General features: G+C 44.6%; 1 protein-coding gene across 3 annotated transcripts in view; it reads left to right on the forward strand.

Annotated features, from left to right (window-relative positions):
* Positions 1-1,489: 1,489 nt before the first annotated feature.
* nebl (nebulette) overlaps positions 1,490-20,134 on the forward strand; it is an 88,442-nt gene continuing 69,797 nt past the window's right edge. The window contains exons 1-2 of one of the 3 annotated variants that reach the window (XM_040126969.1): positions 1,490-1,749; positions 4,874-4,968. In XM_040126969.1, the coding sequence (XP_039982903.1) occupies positions 1,681-1,749; positions 4,874-4,968 (164 nt within the window). In that variant the 5' untranslated portion in view covers positions 1,490-1,680. Of the gene's footprint in view, positions 1,750-4,873; positions 4,969-6,449; positions 6,589-20,134 lie in introns of those variants that run through there. The other 2 variants (XM_040126967.1, XM_040126968.1) reach the window with 2 other exon arrangements.

The following is a 20,134-nucleotide window of genomic DNA, read 5'->3' on the forward strand; positions in this document are numbered from 1 at the left end:
CATCAGTTTTCTGATTTGATAAGGAAATGAATCATCATTAAGCAGTGAATGTACAATTAGATGTCTCTAGATTTTTTTTTTTTTTTTAAAAACATGTCTTCATCACAATCTTCTCTTCATCACCTTTTTACATGAATTTACAGTGTTTAATCCAGTGAATCTATTTAAAATACCTTTTACCTTAATGTCCCATTTGGTGTCTGTTATACTTTCATCTCCTGATTCACTCAGTGTGTTAGTTTGATTTTTTTTTTTTAGTACACTTTCAGAGATGGTTATTTCCTTTTTTTAATTTTGCTTCCCCCTCCTCTTCTTTCTTTAGTTTTTTTTTTTATGCCGTCCTCAGCGAGGATGGCAACAAGATTGCAGTGTCGTTAAGTTGACAGTTAATCGGGATCCACATAGACCAAGGGGAGGTTTCAGGTAGAACCTGTTCATTTTTAACTTCATGGTCAGTAACACTCTGATTTTTCTGTGAAGTCAAATTTGTTCCCGTTGACATCAACAGTCTTATTTTTATTTTACCTTAAACGACATCGCCTCGCAAACCAAAACAAAAAAAAAAAAACCTCTTTAATTGGTGGCAGCGCCTGCATCAGCCAGCAGGGGGAGTAATTTACCTGTTAATGGTGAGACAGACGACGCTAAACGTCGCCGGAAGTTTTATTCCTCCGGGCGACCAACAGACATCCGTCGGATCGCGCCACTTATGAAGGCTTTATACGCTGTATTTGATTGATTCATTAATCAATTATTAACAGACCAGTCAGAAGCCATTAAAGAGAACTTCTTCTGGGTTGCCAGATCGTGGAAAATCCTCGTCCGGCATGACACCTTGCCCCTCTTCTTTTCTTTTCTCTCTTTTTTCTTTTTTTTTTTTTCTTTTGAGGAGACCCGGGCTTTATGGCGCTACCTGACGCCGTGGATATGAGCTCAAATATCAATGTGAGTGGGGGTTTTTAAACAGCATTTTGGAAAACGTCGCAGTTAAACCTCAGTTAAAAATGATGTAAAACTTTTCCAAGGAACAGGAATGTTGCCATGGATACAGTGAGTTCCACCTTGCCCTGCAAAAATTAAACCTCGTTTTTTTTTTTTTGGCCTATATTTGTTTATATTTTTGAAAATAAATCGCGCCGAATTAGCTCTTAACATTTCATTTTTGGAACCTGCTAATGGATTTAGTGACGGCTGTAGCCGGATCACCTTGATCCTGAAGAAAACTTGAAAACCCGATGATTCCCAGGCAAGTTCTGAAGCGTTCCGGCTACTGACCCATTAGTCTGTTGTATATTACCTCGTAACTATGAGAAAACTATCTCATACTCGCGAGGTAATGTTTCCAAATCTTTTCCTCTAGTGAATGCGGTTACGACCCGCTACCGTCCATCGTCGTCGCTGTGCTTTGACTTTGAAGGGAACGCGAAGCCGTTTCCTGTTTCCCCCGCGCTAACTCCCGCCAGCTTGTCGCCGGTGGCGTGATCGGTCCCGGCGCCGCATCCAGAGCTCAGACCGGACTGTGCGCCGCCGGACGAAGGGAGCAGACCCGCCGTCTCTCTCGTCAGCTTTCTGCGGCTTCGTCGCTTCGCTTACCTGCGTGTCAGGGTGGAAGAGCCGGGACCGGGACGCCAGGTCCCCGTGGAACAAGTGGAAGTTAACCGCGCAGAGGAGGTTTGGAGGATGAACCCCCAGTGTGCCCGCTGCGGGAAGATCGTCTACCCGACGGAGAAAGTCAGCTGCCTGGACAAGGTGGGCACTTTTGTTTTTTAGATAAATATACGCACAAAATAAATAAATAAATAAATAAAAACAGCCCAGAACCAGTTGCCTGCTCGCTGTGTCCTATAAAACCATAGAACTAGAGCAGATCCGAGTTCAAGGTTCCCGAAGTTTTCGGAGACGCGGGTAGTGGTGCAGGGGAAGGTCCACGCACCCGGTCTCCATCAGAGGATTCGACCAGGGGATCAGACCGTAAACCCTGACACACTGTCATTACATGTCGGGCAAGTGTTTTTGTAGCCGAGTGGCCGAGAACTCGGGAGCTGATACGGTTTGATCGATCGATCGATCGATTGGAGACCGATGTCACATTTCGACTTCAAATGTCTCCCAGGTGGATTTTTTTTTTTTTTTAAATCTTGTTGGTGATATAAGCCTTATGTTTTCACAAAAGAGCCCCCCCCCCCCACTGCTAAATTAGTCCTCCCAGTAGGCTCTAAAATGGCCAAATGGATCAATACATAAATAAACGATTTACAGAAATAAATGCATATGGGGGGGGGGGCATCAGCCAGTAAATGTGTTTTTACCGGAGGAACTAAAAACAAGTGAAGGGACATAGTTGTCACTGAGACAATATCTAAACCTCTAATCAGAAATAATGTGTTGGTTCACCCAGAAACCGTTGTAACACCGGTGTGGATGTGTGGCAGGTTTATGGTTAATTAACCCAACTTAATACATCTTAACCATTCATCTATTTATTATTATTATTATTGCCAGCGTTCACAAGATCAGCCTAAGCGAGGCTCCGGCAACGATCCCGCTCACTGGCGGATTTCTTTTTCCTCGGGGCCCCCGGCCCGCGTTCGCGTCGCCCTCGAGGACCGAGGAGTAAGTCGTCGACGACGCTGCGTTTCTGTCCCCGCGTACGCGCGGGCACTCGCCGCAGGAGCGGCAGCGCCGGGAAGTTCCTCGGTGAATAAACGCGGAGGTATCCTGGCGAAGGCGTATGAGCACACCGTTGTAGTTTAAAGCAGCATCAGGGGTTATAATAAAGATGTGAGATGGCGAATAAGGAAAATAACAGGGATATTTTACCACCCTCTTTTTTCAGTTTTTGTTTTTGTTTTTGCGCCAGGATATAAAAGTGAGTTGATTTTTGTGCGGTAGCACCTCAGCAGCAGTCTGTTTGCGTAACGCTGATGAATTATTAACTGGTCTTCATCCAGTCACTGTCTGCTCCGTGAGGTATTAGGTGACACAATTTGCATTGTGGGCGACGCATCTCAGAATGAAAGAATCCCGTTTTGCAAATCCGCAGCCAATGTAAGGTTCGTCGACTGTTAAAAGTGAACGAAAATATCACCGTTCGTCACTCAGTAATCTGCGGGGGGGGAGGGGGGGAAACCAAATTTACCTTCTGTCTGGTCTTGTAAAAGCTGACTTGACTTTTCCTAAAGAGAGACCAAAGGTACAAAAGAGCTAAAACGGTGTGAGAGGCAGTGGATTTGGGGAGGATGAGGCCTGGCAAAGAAAAAAGAAAAAAAAGAATTATATGGAGAAAGGGGGAGAGAAAGTGTGAAGGTGAGAGAAAGACGGAAAGAAATCATTTTGCCGTTCAGCGCCCTCAGAGTTCTCTGGTGTCCCCATTTTACCAGGCCTATTGCAAGACAAGGTGTAACTTCCATTTTAGCCACAAAGCTTTTTTTAAAAAAAATTTTTATAACCCCTTTTAAAAGTTCATAAACCCTCGGCTCTCCCACTAGCCTTTTTGAAAGTCTCTGAACACAGTCTGAGATGTAAATTACTTAATGTGTTGTGGACACACATTACAAGACAATTTCAGAAGTTGTCATTCATCTAGATCAGGTGTCTTTGTCCATCTGATGAATCTAGGTCCAGTACTCCCTCTCTTTTAGCTCTGGTTTTGGTCTCCACCAGCTCTTGAGGGAAACATCAGGCTCTTTAGCTGCTAAATGCTCCTCCGCGTTCACCAGCTGGTCCCTGACTGTGTCTCGCTGCTGTTTGCCGCTGAGCAGGTAGTGCACGGTGGCTTTTTTACAGCTGTTTCTCTGAAAAAAACATCTGCCTCCAAAAAAAAAAAAAAAAAACAACAACTTAAAAAACAGCTAAAAAAAACTTTGCTGAAAAATAAGTCTAAGCTCGTTCTTCAACTTCAATACTGTTTCTTAAATTAACGCAAAAGCGCATAATTTAACGACAGTATATTATATGCCAATACCAGTGTGTCTGTGAAGACCTAATACTGGGCGGACCGATGGATTAGTCTGGCTCTGATTCTTTCATCGAGCCGAATTATGTGGCAGTTCCACGAATTCAACACACCAAACAGTTAGTAAAGAGTCTAACTTAGACAAGTTTGAGAGGGAGGTGGAGAAGAAACCAATGAGGTTAGAAAACAGCCTGAAAGGTCAGATCGAAGGTTCGCTCTTGACCTTGGAAACAACGGTTTTAACCAAATCACTCTTACTTGGTGTTTCCGAAGCTTTCAGCCACATCTCATGGCCTTCCTTAGCACATGGAGTTGTTCAGTTGTCATGGAGATGGTTTAGTTGCAATCACGTGATACCAGGGGGTAGACGAAGTCAAGAGCATCTCAGTGGGGCTCCTGTATGTCGGAAAGTCACCTTCAGATCTCTGCCTGTGCACCCTAAAGACCCCGAGAAGAAATCTGGAGCCATGTATCGCATTATATGTGAAATGTAATGTGGGCAGAGCTACGTCATTGACGCAGGGTTCAAAGGTCAAAGGTCATCGGCCGGGAGTCGGAAACGATCAAGGACACCAGAGACCTTCTTTGGACAGAAACAGAGCTTCCCCCAAATACAACCAGGTGTTATTACATCGCCGACAAGCCAAACTTATGTCACGTGACAACAACTAAACCATCTCCATGACGACCGAACACCGTCATCTAGGGAAGGCCACAAGATCCAGGCCAAAAAGTAAGTGGACCATTTTTTTTTTTGGGTCCAAAGTCAGAAAGTAGTATTTTGAGAACCACGAAAGCAAATCTCAGGCCTCAGAAGACGCATCAAATCCTATACTGATATCTTAATATGTGTGTGTGTGTGTGTGTGTGTGTGTGCGTGCGTGCGTGCGTGTGTGTGTGCGCGTGTATTGTCTCCAGAACTGGCACAAAGGATGCTTCCACTGCGAGGTTTGCAAGATGACCCTGAACATGAAGAACTACAAAGGCTACGACAAGAAACCCTACTGCAATGCGTGAGTCCAGATCTCTCTCTCTCTCTTTATGTAACACTTAGGTCTCTCTCTCTCTCTCTCTCTCTCTCTCTCTCTATAGAGTATGAATACCACAACATACCGTCTAATCTTTTGCGTATTATCTACTCTATAATGCTATCATTATGAAAACTATTATGTATTTAGAGTGTGCTTGTTGTTTGCTTATTCTATCTATACTTCTTTCCAGTTGAAGTGTTATGATTTTATATTTATGAACCTTCTCTGGGTATAAACACCAGCCTCTGGTGCCAGCTGGCGTGTTATTATCCGCATCTGTTCCCTGCCTGCAGGCTGCTCATATCTGTGTGACGACCCTTGAAGGTTTTTATAGCAGCGGTGGTTTTCGGTTTTTTGGGTCGGTTTCGGTGGTTTTGGTTGCGAGCCCAGCCCTGCTCGCTGGTCCTGCTGCAGTTTTACGGCACTGAATCTGTGCATTTCTCTCCACGCCGTTAACATGCTCTGCTTTTCATTATCTGTACAGCGTGATGCTCTACGCCGCCATTTTTTCTGCCGTTTATTATGTGGTTTGTGCGACCGGACCTTGATAGACACCGGTGAGATTGAAAACCTCGACGGAGGCAAAACTTGGATCTGCGTTTGACGGATGATGGGAGTAAATTATAGCCTGTGCTGCAGACTTTGGGGTAGCATCGTATATATAGGGAAGGCTCCGGCTTTGACCTTTGACCTTGTTACAGTTAGTTGCTCGTCATGTCAGCGTTTCCGAGAGTTGAAGCTCACTCGTCCTCTGTGCTTTGTGCCTCTCACCTTAAAACATGGGATTCTGAAGCGTAGTGTTGCTTTTTTATTCCCAATTTTCCTGCGCTCTCTATAACTCCCCCCCTACATACATGTCTGTTTAACGCAGCCGATATTTAGAAAGATAATAAACACTTGAGGGGAACCGAACAGTTTGTTTGTTATTTCTCCTTCATGGCCAGCAGTGAAGAGAACAAAAACACACTTTGTCCACCTCAGCCTCCTGTCAGACAAACCAGCACCGACTTAATGGCTTCTCAAACGCGCTCACGCACTTGTGTGTGCATATATATATACAGATACACAAGCTCACAACAGTGGTCTTAATGGCAGAGGGGTTGAAGCGACCTTTGACCCTGCGAGGTTGAAAAAGTCGTTTCCTCTCAGCTTGTGGAACACACCGCCTTTGTTTCCACTCGGACCTCTCTCGCTCCCCCCCCCCACCTTGTAAACAAACAGCATGTAAATCCTGAACGGGCCACTGGAAGCGATAGTTGTACCAGGTGGGGCAGGCGCTTGGTTTTTTTTGTTCTCACTGGAACGTTTTTTAATGGCAGAGCTCTCGAAGATTCAGAAGAATTTGCAAACTCGATACATCGGCTCTTCTCGTATTCGTGGCTTTTTTCTAATTTTTAATTTTTTTTATTTTTTGAAGGCAGCCTAAATCTGCTATTGCCTCTGAGGGTCTGTGTACTTTTGATACTTCTGACAAATGCAGGGGCTTGATTTCAGTTCAAGGTGCGTGTATTCGAGATGCTGCGAAGAGAGAAGCGCTGCTGTGACCGTAAGATCGTATGTGGGCTGTCTGGATATTTTGTCCCTCCAACCTCAGGATCAGAGGTTGGTATACGATCCTACGGGGTCCCTGGAGATATTTATCTACAGTATATGATATTATTCAGTGGTTTCATAACGTTTTTGGTTATCGATAGTGCCATTTTATAGTTTAAAAATCAATTAATTAAGCTTACTTATTATCTGTTCATTATTAAAGAGAATATTTTTGGACGTGATGTTTCCCATCGAACTCTAAAAGTATGAAAGAACAGAGTTTAAAGAAAGAAGTTTAAATGGGAAAAGGTAGAAAAAGCAAAGATAAATGAGATTAGTTTCCACGCTGCCAGCTTCCTGAATCAGTGTGCAGCGAGCTCCTTCCTCCGCTGCCTGCTAGCTCTCCTCTCCTCAGTCTGTTAGTAAAGTCGATACGACAGGTTTGTTTGCTGTGCAGAAAACAGCCGCAGACGTCCTGCAGGGATTTCTCGCTCATCGGTGAGAGTTGTGCTCTTGTGCCTCATTGTTACGTGTCGCGCTCATTGTACAAACCAGCGTCCTGTCATTGAAAAGTCTGATGCAGGTTGTTTTCTGTGCTATGTAACTGGCCTGTATTGTGAAAAGGGCCGGCGGCTCTGTTTTTCTCGGCTATTTGTGTCCTGCGTCTCATCTGTCTCCATTGTTGAGCTGTGGCTGTGGTCGACACTGCGATGACAACACCACCATCTGGGATTGACGGCCTCAGTTCTTTGCTTTATGGCTTTCTGTTCATTTCTTCTGTATCGTGTGCCACTTCGGTTGGTTCTTGAGGTTCTCGGATTGTAAAACGACAGACCTGATCCTCAGGATGAAGAGAGTCTGCGCTTCAGGGCAGATTTTTACCTTAGGGTTGTGTTTTTGTTTTTTCGAAACTACTCCAGACCAGACGCTTAAAGCAGACTACACCGAAATATGGAAAATGTAAATTTACGTGCGCTTCCATCAGATCCACTACTGTTAGGCCAACGTTAGGAGGTGGGCACAGCCGAATTAAAAATTTGATGGCACTAATTCTCCAGTCGCTGCCATTAAACCGCTGCAGAAGAAGAGGACGTAACGAGATGTTGGTCACTGAAAGAGCTCCAGTCGAAGGTCAAAGGACGGAAAACCCCCGTGGAAAACACGATGGACGCGTTTGTTTCTTGTATTACTGTGGGAAAAGGTTCCAGTCTCATTGACTGTTTTGCATATTTTCTTTTATGTTTGCGCTGAAACCAAATCAGTTCTACATGGTGGCATAAAGCTTTATAAACATTTTAAAAATAATTTAAAAACAATTGTGTCTTTGAGGTCTCATCGAGACACGTGGGATACTGTGAGCGCTTGGACACATTGTGAATGTTGGCATGGGTATTGCCGGCCGTCTGGTAAAACTGGAGGAGAAGTAACTACCTTTAGTTGCCTCCAGGCTGGGACATCCAGAACTTAACTCTGAACATTACGGTTCAGGGGGAACTTAAAGGTCTGTGGGTTTTACGTCCATGGTCCCGTGCTTCTTAAGATCCTATCTGCGGCTCAAAAAGGGGAGGCAGACAAAAGGGGGGGGGGCAAGTGGGGAGAAGGATTACAGAAGCACATGAGCACTAACGGACTCTAACACACGAGGCTTGCTGACTTTATTAAAGGACTAACACAACAAGTGAAGGGGTTACAAAAAGGTAATATTCCAGTGGTGGTGCAAACCTCGCAGTGACGCTTCTCACACACAGGGCTCACCGTTTTCCTAAGGCGAAGACATGAGCGCGCACACACACATATATATACAAATATATGGATTCCCATGTCAGGTCATGAGTTTGAATCTGTAGTGTTTGACTGCCCCCTGTGAACCAGGATGCCCTTTGACCTCTGAGCTGCACCAAAGCTTTCCCATTCTCTGTGTGCGACAGTCGTCTTTTATCTTTGAGAGAAGCCAACTGAAATTTGTCAATTCATGTTTTTTTCGTTGCCACGTGGCTTCAGCATTTTTAAACCGGATTGTGTGACGGGAGTGTGGCTCAATCAGATCTCTAGCAAGGCGTGTCTCCAAATCTTAGCTGAGACAATCAGTAGATTCATTGATTGGCTGACTGACAGTAAGTTAATGTGAAGCTCTTTGATAATCCACCAATCTTTTCCGTCATTTTTTTAAGCAGAAATGCTCAAACCCTCTGTGATTCCCTCAGCTCCTCAGATGTGAGGGTTTGTTGCTTTTCTGGGTCATATATGGTCATAATCAGATTTTCTTTTGGGTTTTTTTATGCCACTTTCTTTACCATGTTGGGCTGTAGATCACTATTTAAACAGAAGACTTGTTGTCCCGCCTTTCTCGTGAGTACCCCCCCCCCCCCAAATATTGCATTTTGAAGTTGTTTTGTTGACTTTGGAACATTTAAGTTGAGTTATCGAGCATTTGTATGCGTCATTTTTTTGTTTCTTTGCCTATGCCTGTAGTGTCAGAGAGAGAGAGGCAAGAGAGACTAAACTAAAGAGAGGGCTTGAATGAAAACGTTGATAAACGATTCGTTGACCGTAGAGCTAAACGTATCCAGGTATTTCACCCATTTGGAACTGGATCCAAAATGGAACCAGCTATCGGAACCCATCCTTTCAGAGAACACAAGTAATCCACTAACAGACTGCTGTCATAATTCGCCCGCTGTACACAAGAACCGTCACTACTTTACTTTTGACTTCATTGCCATCGCCGCTGAAAACACAAAAGACTCAGTAAACGTCATAAGAGCGAAGAAGCTAAACAGAAATGAAATTGGCAGAACTGGTAGCCTCATAAAATTAACGGAATATTCATCACCAAGACTGAAAACGGTTTCAGGCCGCGTGTTTACAGCTCTGAAATACGTCAGGCTGGCATCTTTAGATTTGAGCGGAGAAATGTATAACGGAAAAAAAAAAATAAAAGCCTCCCATCAAACATCCAAGGATTAATTTGAAAAACTGTAAAGAAATCACAGCAACAAAGAGAGAAAGCGTTTCTTCATGTCACCAATTGTGAAGGCAAAATAATGACATCCATCCATCATGTGGCAGAAGGTGTTTCCTTTTTCGCCTCTGGTTGAAACTAAAAAACGAGAGCAGCAAAGATCCAGCTCGTCTGATAACTAAATTCATAGCAGGCGTCTTCCTGTGTGAGATATTTTTGTTTAATTAAGTTACCCTTTATGCTAATTGGTAATAATCAAAGCTGCTTATGTAATGCTGCACACCAGCAGCTCGTATGAACAGGAAGACACGTGCGACTGCTCTGACTGAAGTTTTAAGGAGGTCGCTTATTCTCACTCGCTCCTTCCTTGTGTGATTGTGTGTGTGTCTTAGTGAACATGCGTTAACATGGTTTTCACATGTCGTGTGCATGTTAAAATCCTTTCAGCAGCTCTAGATGTTTGTGATAAGGGCTGTGTTGTTATGTAACGCAGCGGCCCACATAACCCGAGTATCCTCACTGTTCTCTTCAGTATCGCGGAGAGAAAAACTCTAGCCTAATTCTTCACTGCTTCGCTGAGGCACCAGAAAAGCAGGATGGGAGACAGATCCTGCAGCAGCTGTAGGATATGATCATCGTTTGCTTTCAAGGCGTCTCAGCCAGAGTGCATGACTGTACTGAGTGAGCGGGTGGAAGATGAGTGTGTCCTCTGAAAGTGTAAAAGCAACCGTCGGTCATGGAGGAAATACCTCCTCTTAAAGGCTATAAAAAACTCTGCTGCTCTGCTTTGAGAGTTTCAGTTTTAGTAATATGGCTTCTGTATTGTGTCACAGCCACCGGAGGTTCTGCAGCTGACAAAGTCCAGTTCTTTGTTTAAAAAGTCAAAGGTGCAAACGTCTGGACACAAAAAATAAAAATGAATTAGAGAAGTCAACCAAGGCTTACAGTTTGGACTTCTGGGAAAAGCCACCGATTACGGATCTTAAAATTCTGTTGCGTGCGCTGCAAACGGCGAGTAGAAACCTGATAAAACAGCAGCTTAATGAGGAACTACATTCTTGTTGGCGTGTTGTGGTAATTAATTTTTCCAATCATAAATATTCTGTACTGTTTGTAAAAAAAAAAAAGAGTTTGAAGGTGAGTTAAAGGTGCTATATGTTAGTTTCTGCTATCGCTACATAGCCAACGTTAGCATTAACAGCCCCTTACTTGCTAAGAGCTTCAGCCATCGTTGCGTTTCCAAGACAAGAGGACTCACGTTGGACTGAAGACAGACCGGAAGCTGAAGTGACGCACTGTCGCACAGTGGTATTACAAGACTGGATAGGCGGGGGCTAGCTGGTTAGCACGCTGACATCAGTGGTAGAAAAGAAGTGATAGAAATAAGAGTTAACATTGGTGTTGATTTACGGCGCTGCAGGCAGCTCTTGGTGAGTAAAGGAATGAAGTTTGATGCTGAACTAGCAACGTTTCTTCGAGACCGTCAAGTAAATGGCTGTTAATGCTAACTTTGGCTATGTAGCAATAGCAGAAACTAACATATAGCACCTGTAAGCTGAATTTGGTGGCCCTTCGTCAACAGTGACGAAAAAGCCAAGACTCTGAGGTTTATTTTATATGTTGCAGCTGTGGTAGCGGTTGCCGTGCCAAGAATAAGAAGTGGAACATTAGCTGACCTGCTCTTTTCCTCAGAGAATGTAATGACTGTGGCCGATACCAAAATATTTGTGGAGGTGAAAACTGAAAATGTCCCCACATGACTCATTATTCAGTCACCACTTCCTGACATCTGTCCAGCCACAGCCTCAGGAAGGTGCAGAGGTTCAAACTGGTAAGCCTCCGTAATCTTCTCATCGTCGCTGTTGGAGGGGCGTGACGCCGGTTGAGACAGGTCCTCCGTCCAGTAAAGGCCTCCTGTGGCGATGGTAAACGGATGCTATCGGTGCGAAAAGGTGGCCGCTGCGATGGTCAGCGTGTCAGTCGGTCTGCAAGTTCAGGCGGAGATTGTGCCTGAAATTTGCAGCAGCTCTGATCTGTGCTTCTGGTTTTGGCATTTTTCACCACAAGCTGCTGCCGGTTCATGGTGAGGCATTTAGAGCCACTGACACACTAATGGCAAAATTTGACTTCTCAGAAATATAGTTTAAATATTTATAGTAAAAAGACAGTAACCTAAACCTATAGTATTGGTAAGTTATTCAGTGATAACACTTGACTGTGACCAGGGATCTTTGGCTATAGGGACTTTACTAGATTGGGCAAATCTCAGTTTGCGTTTTGTTAGTTTTTATTTTTTTTATTTAGACAGATAAAATACGCCAGTCTCACCTATTACAACCTTAAAGAGCGACTCGGATTTTTAAGCCTGAGCGGACAACTCGCTGCTGTAGCGACAAAACAAATGGCTCTGTCTTCCAGAGAGGGGGTGAAAAAGAGGACAGCAAGTGAAAGGAGAGGGGGGAGACTGAGAATAAATCCGAGTGTGAGAAACAAAGATGGTGAGCGCGTCGTGTAGAGAGAGAAAGACACGACGACGGGAAACTTACGTAACCCTCCGTCTAATCTTTCACGGTACGAGCTGAGAATCTGCTGAAAGGAAGGGAAGGGGACAGGAGCGGGTGTAGGAAAGACACGCAGGGATCGAGACAAAGACAGAGTTGAATACGTTTTTTTTTTTTTTTAAATAAAATAAATAAAAGAATAAATAGAAATGTGAAGGATTTGAGAAGCAGAGGGGGACTGGGAGGCTCGGCCATCACCAGGAGAGGAGAGAGAGAGAACGAGGAGGAGTGGACGAAGGGATGGGAAACGGCTCTATTGAAGGCCGGCTGAGAGCGTTAACGCATGAATGAGTGGAGAGAAAGACGGAGGACAGTGAAGAGAGATCAGTGGAGACAGTGTCACGGTGTTAGAAGTACTGTGTCTCTATAAACAGCCCCGTGATGAGACAGTTCTCTGTATTCTCTCCAGCCAGACTGTTGTTGTTGTTTTCTCATCAAACGCTCCGTCGTGTCAGGGAGCGACGGTGTTGCTGGAGTTAAAGGTTCTCAGGAGGCTGAAGTCCACGTCTCCTTCCCTTTTCTTCAGTCTGTTTGTTCTCAGGTCTGTTCTCACCCGACTCTCCTCCTCCTTTTGCTTTCTCTGTTTCCATATGTATTGCCGTCTATTTGTATCCTCCCTCTTTTCTTTTCCTTATCTCTCCTCTTCTACTTTTCATCCTTTCCTCTCATTCTCCTCTCCTTTGCTTTCTTTTCCTTTTTTTCCTCTTCTCTCTTTGGTTCCTCCCTCCTCTCCTTTCTTCTCCTCTCCTATCCTTTTTTTCTCCTCTCCTCTCTTTGGTTCCTCCCTCCTCTCCTCTATTCTCCTCTCCTCTCCTTTCCTTTTTTCTCCTCTCCTCTCTTTGGTTCCTCTCTCCTCTCCTTTTTTTCTCCTCTCATCTCTTTGGTTCCTCCCTCCTCTCCTCTCCTCTCCTCTCCTGTCCTTTCCTTTTTTCTCCTCTCCTCTCCTCTCCTCTCCTTTCCTTTTTTCTCCTCTCCTCTCTTTGGTTCCTCCCTCCTCTCCTTTCTTCTCCTCTCCTCTCCTTTCCTTTTTTCTCCTCTCCTCTCTTAGGTTCCACTCTCCTCTCCTCTCCTCTCCTCTCCTCTCCTCCCCTCTCCTCTCCTCTCCTTTCCTTTTTCTCCTCTCCTCTCTTCAGTTCCCCTCTCTTTTCCTCTCCTCTCCTCTCCTTTTTTTCTCCTCTCCTCTCTTTGGTTTCTCTCTCCTCTCTTCAGTTCACCTCTCCTCTCCTCTCCTCCCCTCTCCTCTCCTCTCCTTTCCTTTTTTCTCCTCTCCTCTCTTTGGTTCCTCCCTCCTCTCCTTTCTTCTCCTCTCCTCTGCTTTCCTTTTTTCTTCTCTCCTCTCCTCTCCTCTCCTCTCTCTGTCAGTGTGATAAAGACGAACTGTTGGGGCCACTTCGGACACCGCAGTCTCTTGTCTCCTCCTTAATAGAGATGTAAAACGTCTGTATTGAACGCTACAGTTTGCTGAGCGAGACTCTCGTCTCCCTGAACCGGAGACAAAGGTCCTGTCCACATTCAGCTGGGGGTGTGCGGTTAGTAGCAATAACTGCAGAGACAGGGCTTTTAGTCCTGTGGGGGTCTGCACATTTGTGGAGTAAGATCTGTGGCACTAATCCTTGCCCCTTCTTTGGTAACAAGCCTCTTGACACTATAAATGATCCGTATCTTGTTTTTTGGCGCGTGCGTTTTTGTTTTCGTTCCTCCAGGAAAACCAGCAACGCGATCCTCTTCCTGTTATGAGGAAAATTGGAGGCAGCGGTGTCATCCAGAGGACCATTTTGGAGATTTTGCTTTTCCAAAAATGGAAGAGTTGTTAGATTGTTTGTTCGAACAGTAGTGTCACGGCAATTGTATCAGGTCTGTGCAGCTACAGCACTTAAGGTGGAAAGGGCACATGCACACTCCAGGAAGGCTGGCATTTATTATTAATCAACATGTAATCCAGTATTAGACATTTGGTTTAATTGAGTGTAACTGAGTTTTGTTGTAAATAAAAACGCGGCCTAAGATCTCGTCAGTGGAACATAAAGAGGAACTTGATCCTTCAGTTCCAGTTTCAAGTTAAATGCGAGTTGTTCACGTTTTGGTAAATTTATCTACAAAAGAGCCGAGATCAGCTTTGATTCAAAGAAATACGTCCGGGAAAAAAGGTGGGAAAAGCCTGTTTGATCCAAAACAGTCTCGTCTACTCAGAGCTTGTGTCCTGTCGGAGGATCGGTGGGTTGCAGAGCAAATTCTTAAAATCTGAGGAGAAAAAAAAAAAAAAAAGGAGACAGATTCTAGCTTCCCAGATGAAGCAAAAGATGAGAGGATGATAAAGGAAAGCGGGGCTGGGGGCAAATAGAGGTGACAAGCTCGATTCCCGCAGAGCGGTGAAAGAGATGAGGTGGTCCCAGCGATAAGGGAGCGGATTAGGTTTGATGTTTACACACCTTTTCTTAGAGATGATTTTGGGTAATTAGATAATAGAGTAGTCTGTTTCCCTCCTAGGACGTAGGGTAATAGCGCAAAAGTGCTTTAAAAGAAAAAAAGAAAGAAATATATATATATATATATATATATATATATATATATATATATATATATATATATATATATATAAAATCTGTTAACCATCTCTTCACTGTGAAGAAGTTTTCCTCGTGATGTGTCTGTTTCTTAAGGAAATCTAAAACTTTCTCGTCTTTGTTTTGGATCTCTTCATGTCTTTTCCTCCGTCTCTTTCTAAGACACTGCCGAGGTCAGAATCTCCTGGTCTGCACTCTCCTAATCGCAGCCGGAGATCAGCCCAGCAGCCGGCTATTAATTCCCCTGGGTGACAACGCTGACATCTCTTGATCAAACGAGCACAGCCTGAATTATCCTCCCCTCATTTGTCAAGGCCTTTTATCAGGGGGCTGCCACCAACAGAAAAGCACGAGAAGTGGTTCTAAGAATTAAATGCTGGCTGAAGTTATTGAACGGAGAGGACCTTTAAAGTCTGTCGTACACAGAGGAAGTTTTTTGGGCAACTCTAGGAAGCATTTGAATAATTCTGTCTTTAAATCTTTTTGACCATCGCGCTTTTGAAGACACTGTTCTCATAAAAAAAACAAAGAAACATTGCGCATGTGGACTAAGAACCAGTCCTGTAGGTTTTAAGGCAGCAGGAGTTAAGATTTTCTATTTTCTTTAACGGTGAAAGGAAACAATGACGAAGGTGATTTTGATTGAATCTTGGCGGCTGCAATGATCTGGCACGCGAGCAGATACACTGTTCCCCGCACTGCCACACACACACACACACACACACACACACACACACACACTGTATTAGTCAATCCCTGGGGGGACTGGGGGTGGAAGCAGCGAGTTACATTTACTCTCCTTACTGTAAGAAAGTTGTTGTTTTTTTTTTTTGTGACCTAAAAACTCTTACTCAAGTATTTTCCAACTCAATTGTTTTCTACTTGGCAACAAATAAAAAAGAGCTAAATCAGCATCTGCAATTCGCACCTGGGCCGGGTCTAACGTTGCAATAAAATTAAGGATGGTGTCATTATGCAGCCATGGTCGAGATCAGCATAACCTCAGCATAGATTTAAAAAAAAAGGTCGCATCTACGTTAATTAATCACTGATTTAATGCACCACCCGGTGACCGCGGCAGGTGTCCTAAATCAAGCACACCTGCCGCGTTAGCAGCGCTAGCAGCGTTAAGATACTGAATCCTTCAGCTGTGACCTGTACGCTCACTTGTGCCGCCGGTGAGGTGTGCACCCACTTCCTGCTGCTCCTGATAATCCCTGGTGTGGCTGCGGAGCTCGTTTCGGCTCAGTGTCTGAGAAGTCGCAGCGAGACCAGAGCGCCTGAGTGGACTGGTTGTGTTCCACATTGAGAATGAACCGGCGGAGGAGACGGGATTTTAGAGCAGACGCTGGGGGACTTTGCGGTGCGCAGGACTACGCAGAGTAGCGCTCAGACGGGCGAGCGCGACAAATGGCTGACTGTCGTGACTCGCTGTACAGAGGAGAGCGTCAACAACTACTGCGTTGCCTAGCAACGGAGCGCTTCGTCTGCGTATGTCGGCTGCAGCCGCGGTGGAGTTTATGTGGTTTATACGTCCCCTTCTTTTCTGCTGCTTTGTTCTGCTGTTAGTTCTCTAAGAAGTGGCTGCTGTTTGATTTGTGCTGCTGGATGTGGCTACGTAAAGTCTGTGGACCCCCGCCGTGGTATTCAGGTGTTTCTAGAATTTCCTCCACCCCGTTTATATCAGTGAGAGTAGGCTAAATGACAGAGGCACCTTCTCTGTGCAATGCGACGCAGCTCGACAGCACCACACACTGCATCCTCCAAAATGGTCGGACAGTTGAATCAACAGGTCTTTAAATCAGTTTTAATAAAAGTCCAACATTAGACCCGTCGTGAAGGGAAGACTCACTGCAGGACTGTTGGATTAGGCTGCATTAGTTTTAGCTGGGTGTCCCTAATAAACTGCCAACCGAGTGGATATTTGCAATTATCAGTTGTTACCAGACAGTTGTTGGAATTTATCGGTTGCTGTTGGTGCGGCCCTCACCTGGGAGTATACACAATGAAACAACTGAAGCCTAAAGATGTCCTGTTCAATTTTGACCTCCCCTTCCCCCTTTTAAAAGTGTAACGCAGTGATGTTTACTCAGAGTACACGGGTCATTTTACTTCTACTCGAGGAATATTTCTTTTAGGTAACAGTACTTTTACTCGAGTACCGTTTTCCAGTACTCTTTCCAACTGTGCCCGGGGATGTAAGGATGAAGCAGTGTGTCTAATGCCGAACGAAGCCACCGGTGGCAGGGCGCAGACTCGCAGCGCGGCGGACTGCAGTGATCAGCGTGTTCCTCAGCTGTTGCCCCGGCTGTCTCCGATTGTCTCAGCTTGTCTCCGCTTGTCTCCGTCTGTCTCCGTCTGTCTCCACTTGTCTCCGTCTGTCTCTTCCCAAGCAACGCTGTTTCTTCCACAGCTGATTACGGCGAAGACCGTTGCACGAATGACTTCAAAAGTGTCTAATTTGGTTTCTGTGATGATGTTATGAAATCATTTAACTGATAAAGGGATCTAGAGCAGAAACAATCAGTCAATTAATTGATTAGTGGATAAGCAGAAAATTAACCATTTGATAACTAATTAATTGTGTGACTCATTTATAAATCAGAAGTCACAAAACAATTATTTTCATTATTAATTAATCCGCAGATTTTTTTTTTTTTGGATTTAAATATGAATTGTTGAGTCTATAAATGTGAGAAATAGTGAAATACCTGTTGCTTTTTCCTTGAGCCCAAGGTGACGTCTTAGGATCACATACCCATCGATATCCTGTTTTTATGATATGAAACTGAATTTGAGAGGCAGGAAACTTTAAGTGAATTTTTTAGCATTTGTACATGATAAATGATTAATTCATTATCAGAATTACCGAAGATTTGTTTTCTATTGATCAAGTAACTGATCAGCCTCATGTGTTGCCCCTTTTTAGTCCTTTGTTTGGGTAAAACTCCAAAAAAAGAAGCAAAAAGGTTTAATCCTACATTTCTCGAAATGCAGCTTCGTGGCATCTTTCCTTTGACCCTCTCTGTGGGGTGAACGCCCACATGCTGAGTAGTGCTCGTGATTGGTAAACTGGTCTTTGAGCGTAAAACTGGTGGAATGGTCCTTTACTAGATCACTATGCCAGTGGTGCTGAGAGGAGCCGAGAGGGCTGTGGTGCCGGGGGCCTCAGCAGAGCAGAGACAGCTCTGATGGAAGCTGTTTTATAGAGGATGATGCTGCAGCAAAACACGCACACACACACACACACACACACACACACACACACACACACACACACACACACAGAATACCTTGCTTCTAGAGTTTCCTCCTTAACAACCTCCCTCTGTCTTTTTTGTTGCCAGGTCTTACATTTTTAAAGCATTTTATTAATTTAGCTGCAGTAGGGCAGAGTGAGGATTTAATATTTTCCCTTAACACCGTCTGGAGATTGTGTCTCGGCTCTTAATGCTTTGCCTGCTTGGGTTTTATGTTTGTTTCGCTGACTGTTTTGATATTATTACCGCCCACACCCTAGTTGACTGGGGAACGAGTTTAGGCTACAACCTAAGTTTTCTGCCACCTAAGCAGCAAGGGCTCCAGGGATGGCGATGCTGGTTCGTCGATTGGTCCGCCACTTTGGTCCAGGCAGAGATAGTCCTGACAGATCGATCGCCATGAAATTAGCTACAGCCTCGTTTATGGTCCTCGGAGGATGAATCCCACCGACTTCAGTGATCCACTGACTTTTCCCCTGGCGACACCATGAGGTTGACATTTGTGGCTCAGAGTGAAATATCTGGACAACTATTGAATTGACTGCCGTGAAATTTGCTGCAAAAAATTAAAGGTCCCTATAGGATGCAATCTAATGACTTTGGCGAGTTTTTCTCCTGTGCCAAAGGTCAAAGTTTTCACTTCTCCTGTGAAACAGTTCGACACCTACTGGTTGGATTTCCTCAAAGTTTGGTACAGATAATCCCGGTTCCCAGACAATACATCCTGCTGACTTTGGGATCACCACAGTCACCAAAGAAACCGCTTCCCTCCAGTCAGAGGTACAGGTTTCCAAAAATTAAGTGGTTAACGGGTTCAAGTTTGAATTTATCCATTTCTGCAAGAGGTGCTTTTAATTCTAATAGATTATAAACTGCTTCATGCTTCCTCACACATCTTTGTTCTTTGTGTTGCAGTTTTCCTTGATTTTATCATACACCCTTTTATTTTATTCTGAATTGTGTGTATAGCACCCGCACTTTTATGTCTTCAGTTGTCTTTTGTGTTTTTGCCGTGTACGTGTTTCATGCCTGTTTCCTCTTCTGGTTCAGTAAAGATCTGAAGTGGACTGAAGTGACTTTTCCTCCGGCATCAGCAGCAGGTTGACAGTTTTGTTCTTCAAGACCTTTAAGTCTTGTTGATGTTGGGTAGAAGAATCTGAGCGAGTGGTTGCGGGAGCAGACGTGACTGGTATCCTTTCATTCATGGACTCGTATGAGCAGTGATATCATTTACCTAGTGCATCATTTTGCACATTTTTCCCTGTAATCCAGCATCACATATTCCATATTTGTGGTAACCTGAGGGTCTTGATTAAAGCTTGAAATAAAATTCTTAAGGTTTTGAATAATGCCGTACAAAAAATGCGTTTTTTAGTGACTGACCCGCTGGAGAGTGCGTGGGGTTGAACAGATCATAGAATTGGAATAGAAATGTCTTCTCTGCTCTACATCTCCAAGCAGAAAATGAATGTTTGCTATCCTGAAACACGGATGTCCCAAGGCTGCATTTCCTCATTGTAAAAAACATCAACAGTGAGCTGGGAGAAATTTTCTGTTACAAAATCACGGAGCGTTCGCGCATATTTCCGCCTGGTTCTAGGACGAAAATAAAATGCCGCACCGCCGAGGCAGCCGCATGCAAACTGTGACACGTGCAGACAACACACGCTTTGTTGTGCCAGTGATACAGAGTGTTCCCTTGATTTTATATTTGTCTGTTGTGCTGCTGAAATGTCAACAAGGTTCGTAAGAGCCAAGTCTGTCCTGAGCCCACGCTGAGGTTTTCATCAACACCTAAGCAGGAAGATGGAGAGCGGCCAGGCTGACCAGCGAGAACACACGCACACACACACACACACACACACACACACACACACACACACATTCAGCTGTCATTCCTGCCTTCTCTTCCTCCTCTTCATCTGTCTCACCCCCAGTGATTCACCAGAAGAGCATCCACGTTGCTTCATGTCAGCTTGCTTTGTGTGATGACGGTTAGCAGAGAAACTATCGCCTCCAGTCTGTCTTGTTAGCATCCGAGCACGCGGCGCCGTCCTCCGGTCCGTGCGTTGTTTATGTTGCTGTTGTTGTTGACGGTGAAGAGGACTGAGGACTGTGTTGTCCCTGTCTCATCCCCCGTCATGCAGCTCGCCCGGTTTAGCCACAGTGACAGCCATGATAACGGCCTGCTGCTCTAGCTGGCATCGGGAGGCATGAGTAATGTTCCCGTATCATTCAAGCAAACTGTAAGAGCGCTGGTGCGATGCA

This window comes from Xiphias gladius, chromosome 5, assembly GCF_016859285.1.
Source record: "Xiphias gladius isolate SHS-SW01 ecotype Sanya breed wild chromosome 5, ASM1685928v1, whole genome shotgun sequence".
In the NCBI taxonomy this organism is placed as follows: domain Eukaryota; kingdom Metazoa; phylum Chordata; class Actinopteri; order Istiophoriformes; family Xiphiidae; genus Xiphias; species Xiphias gladius.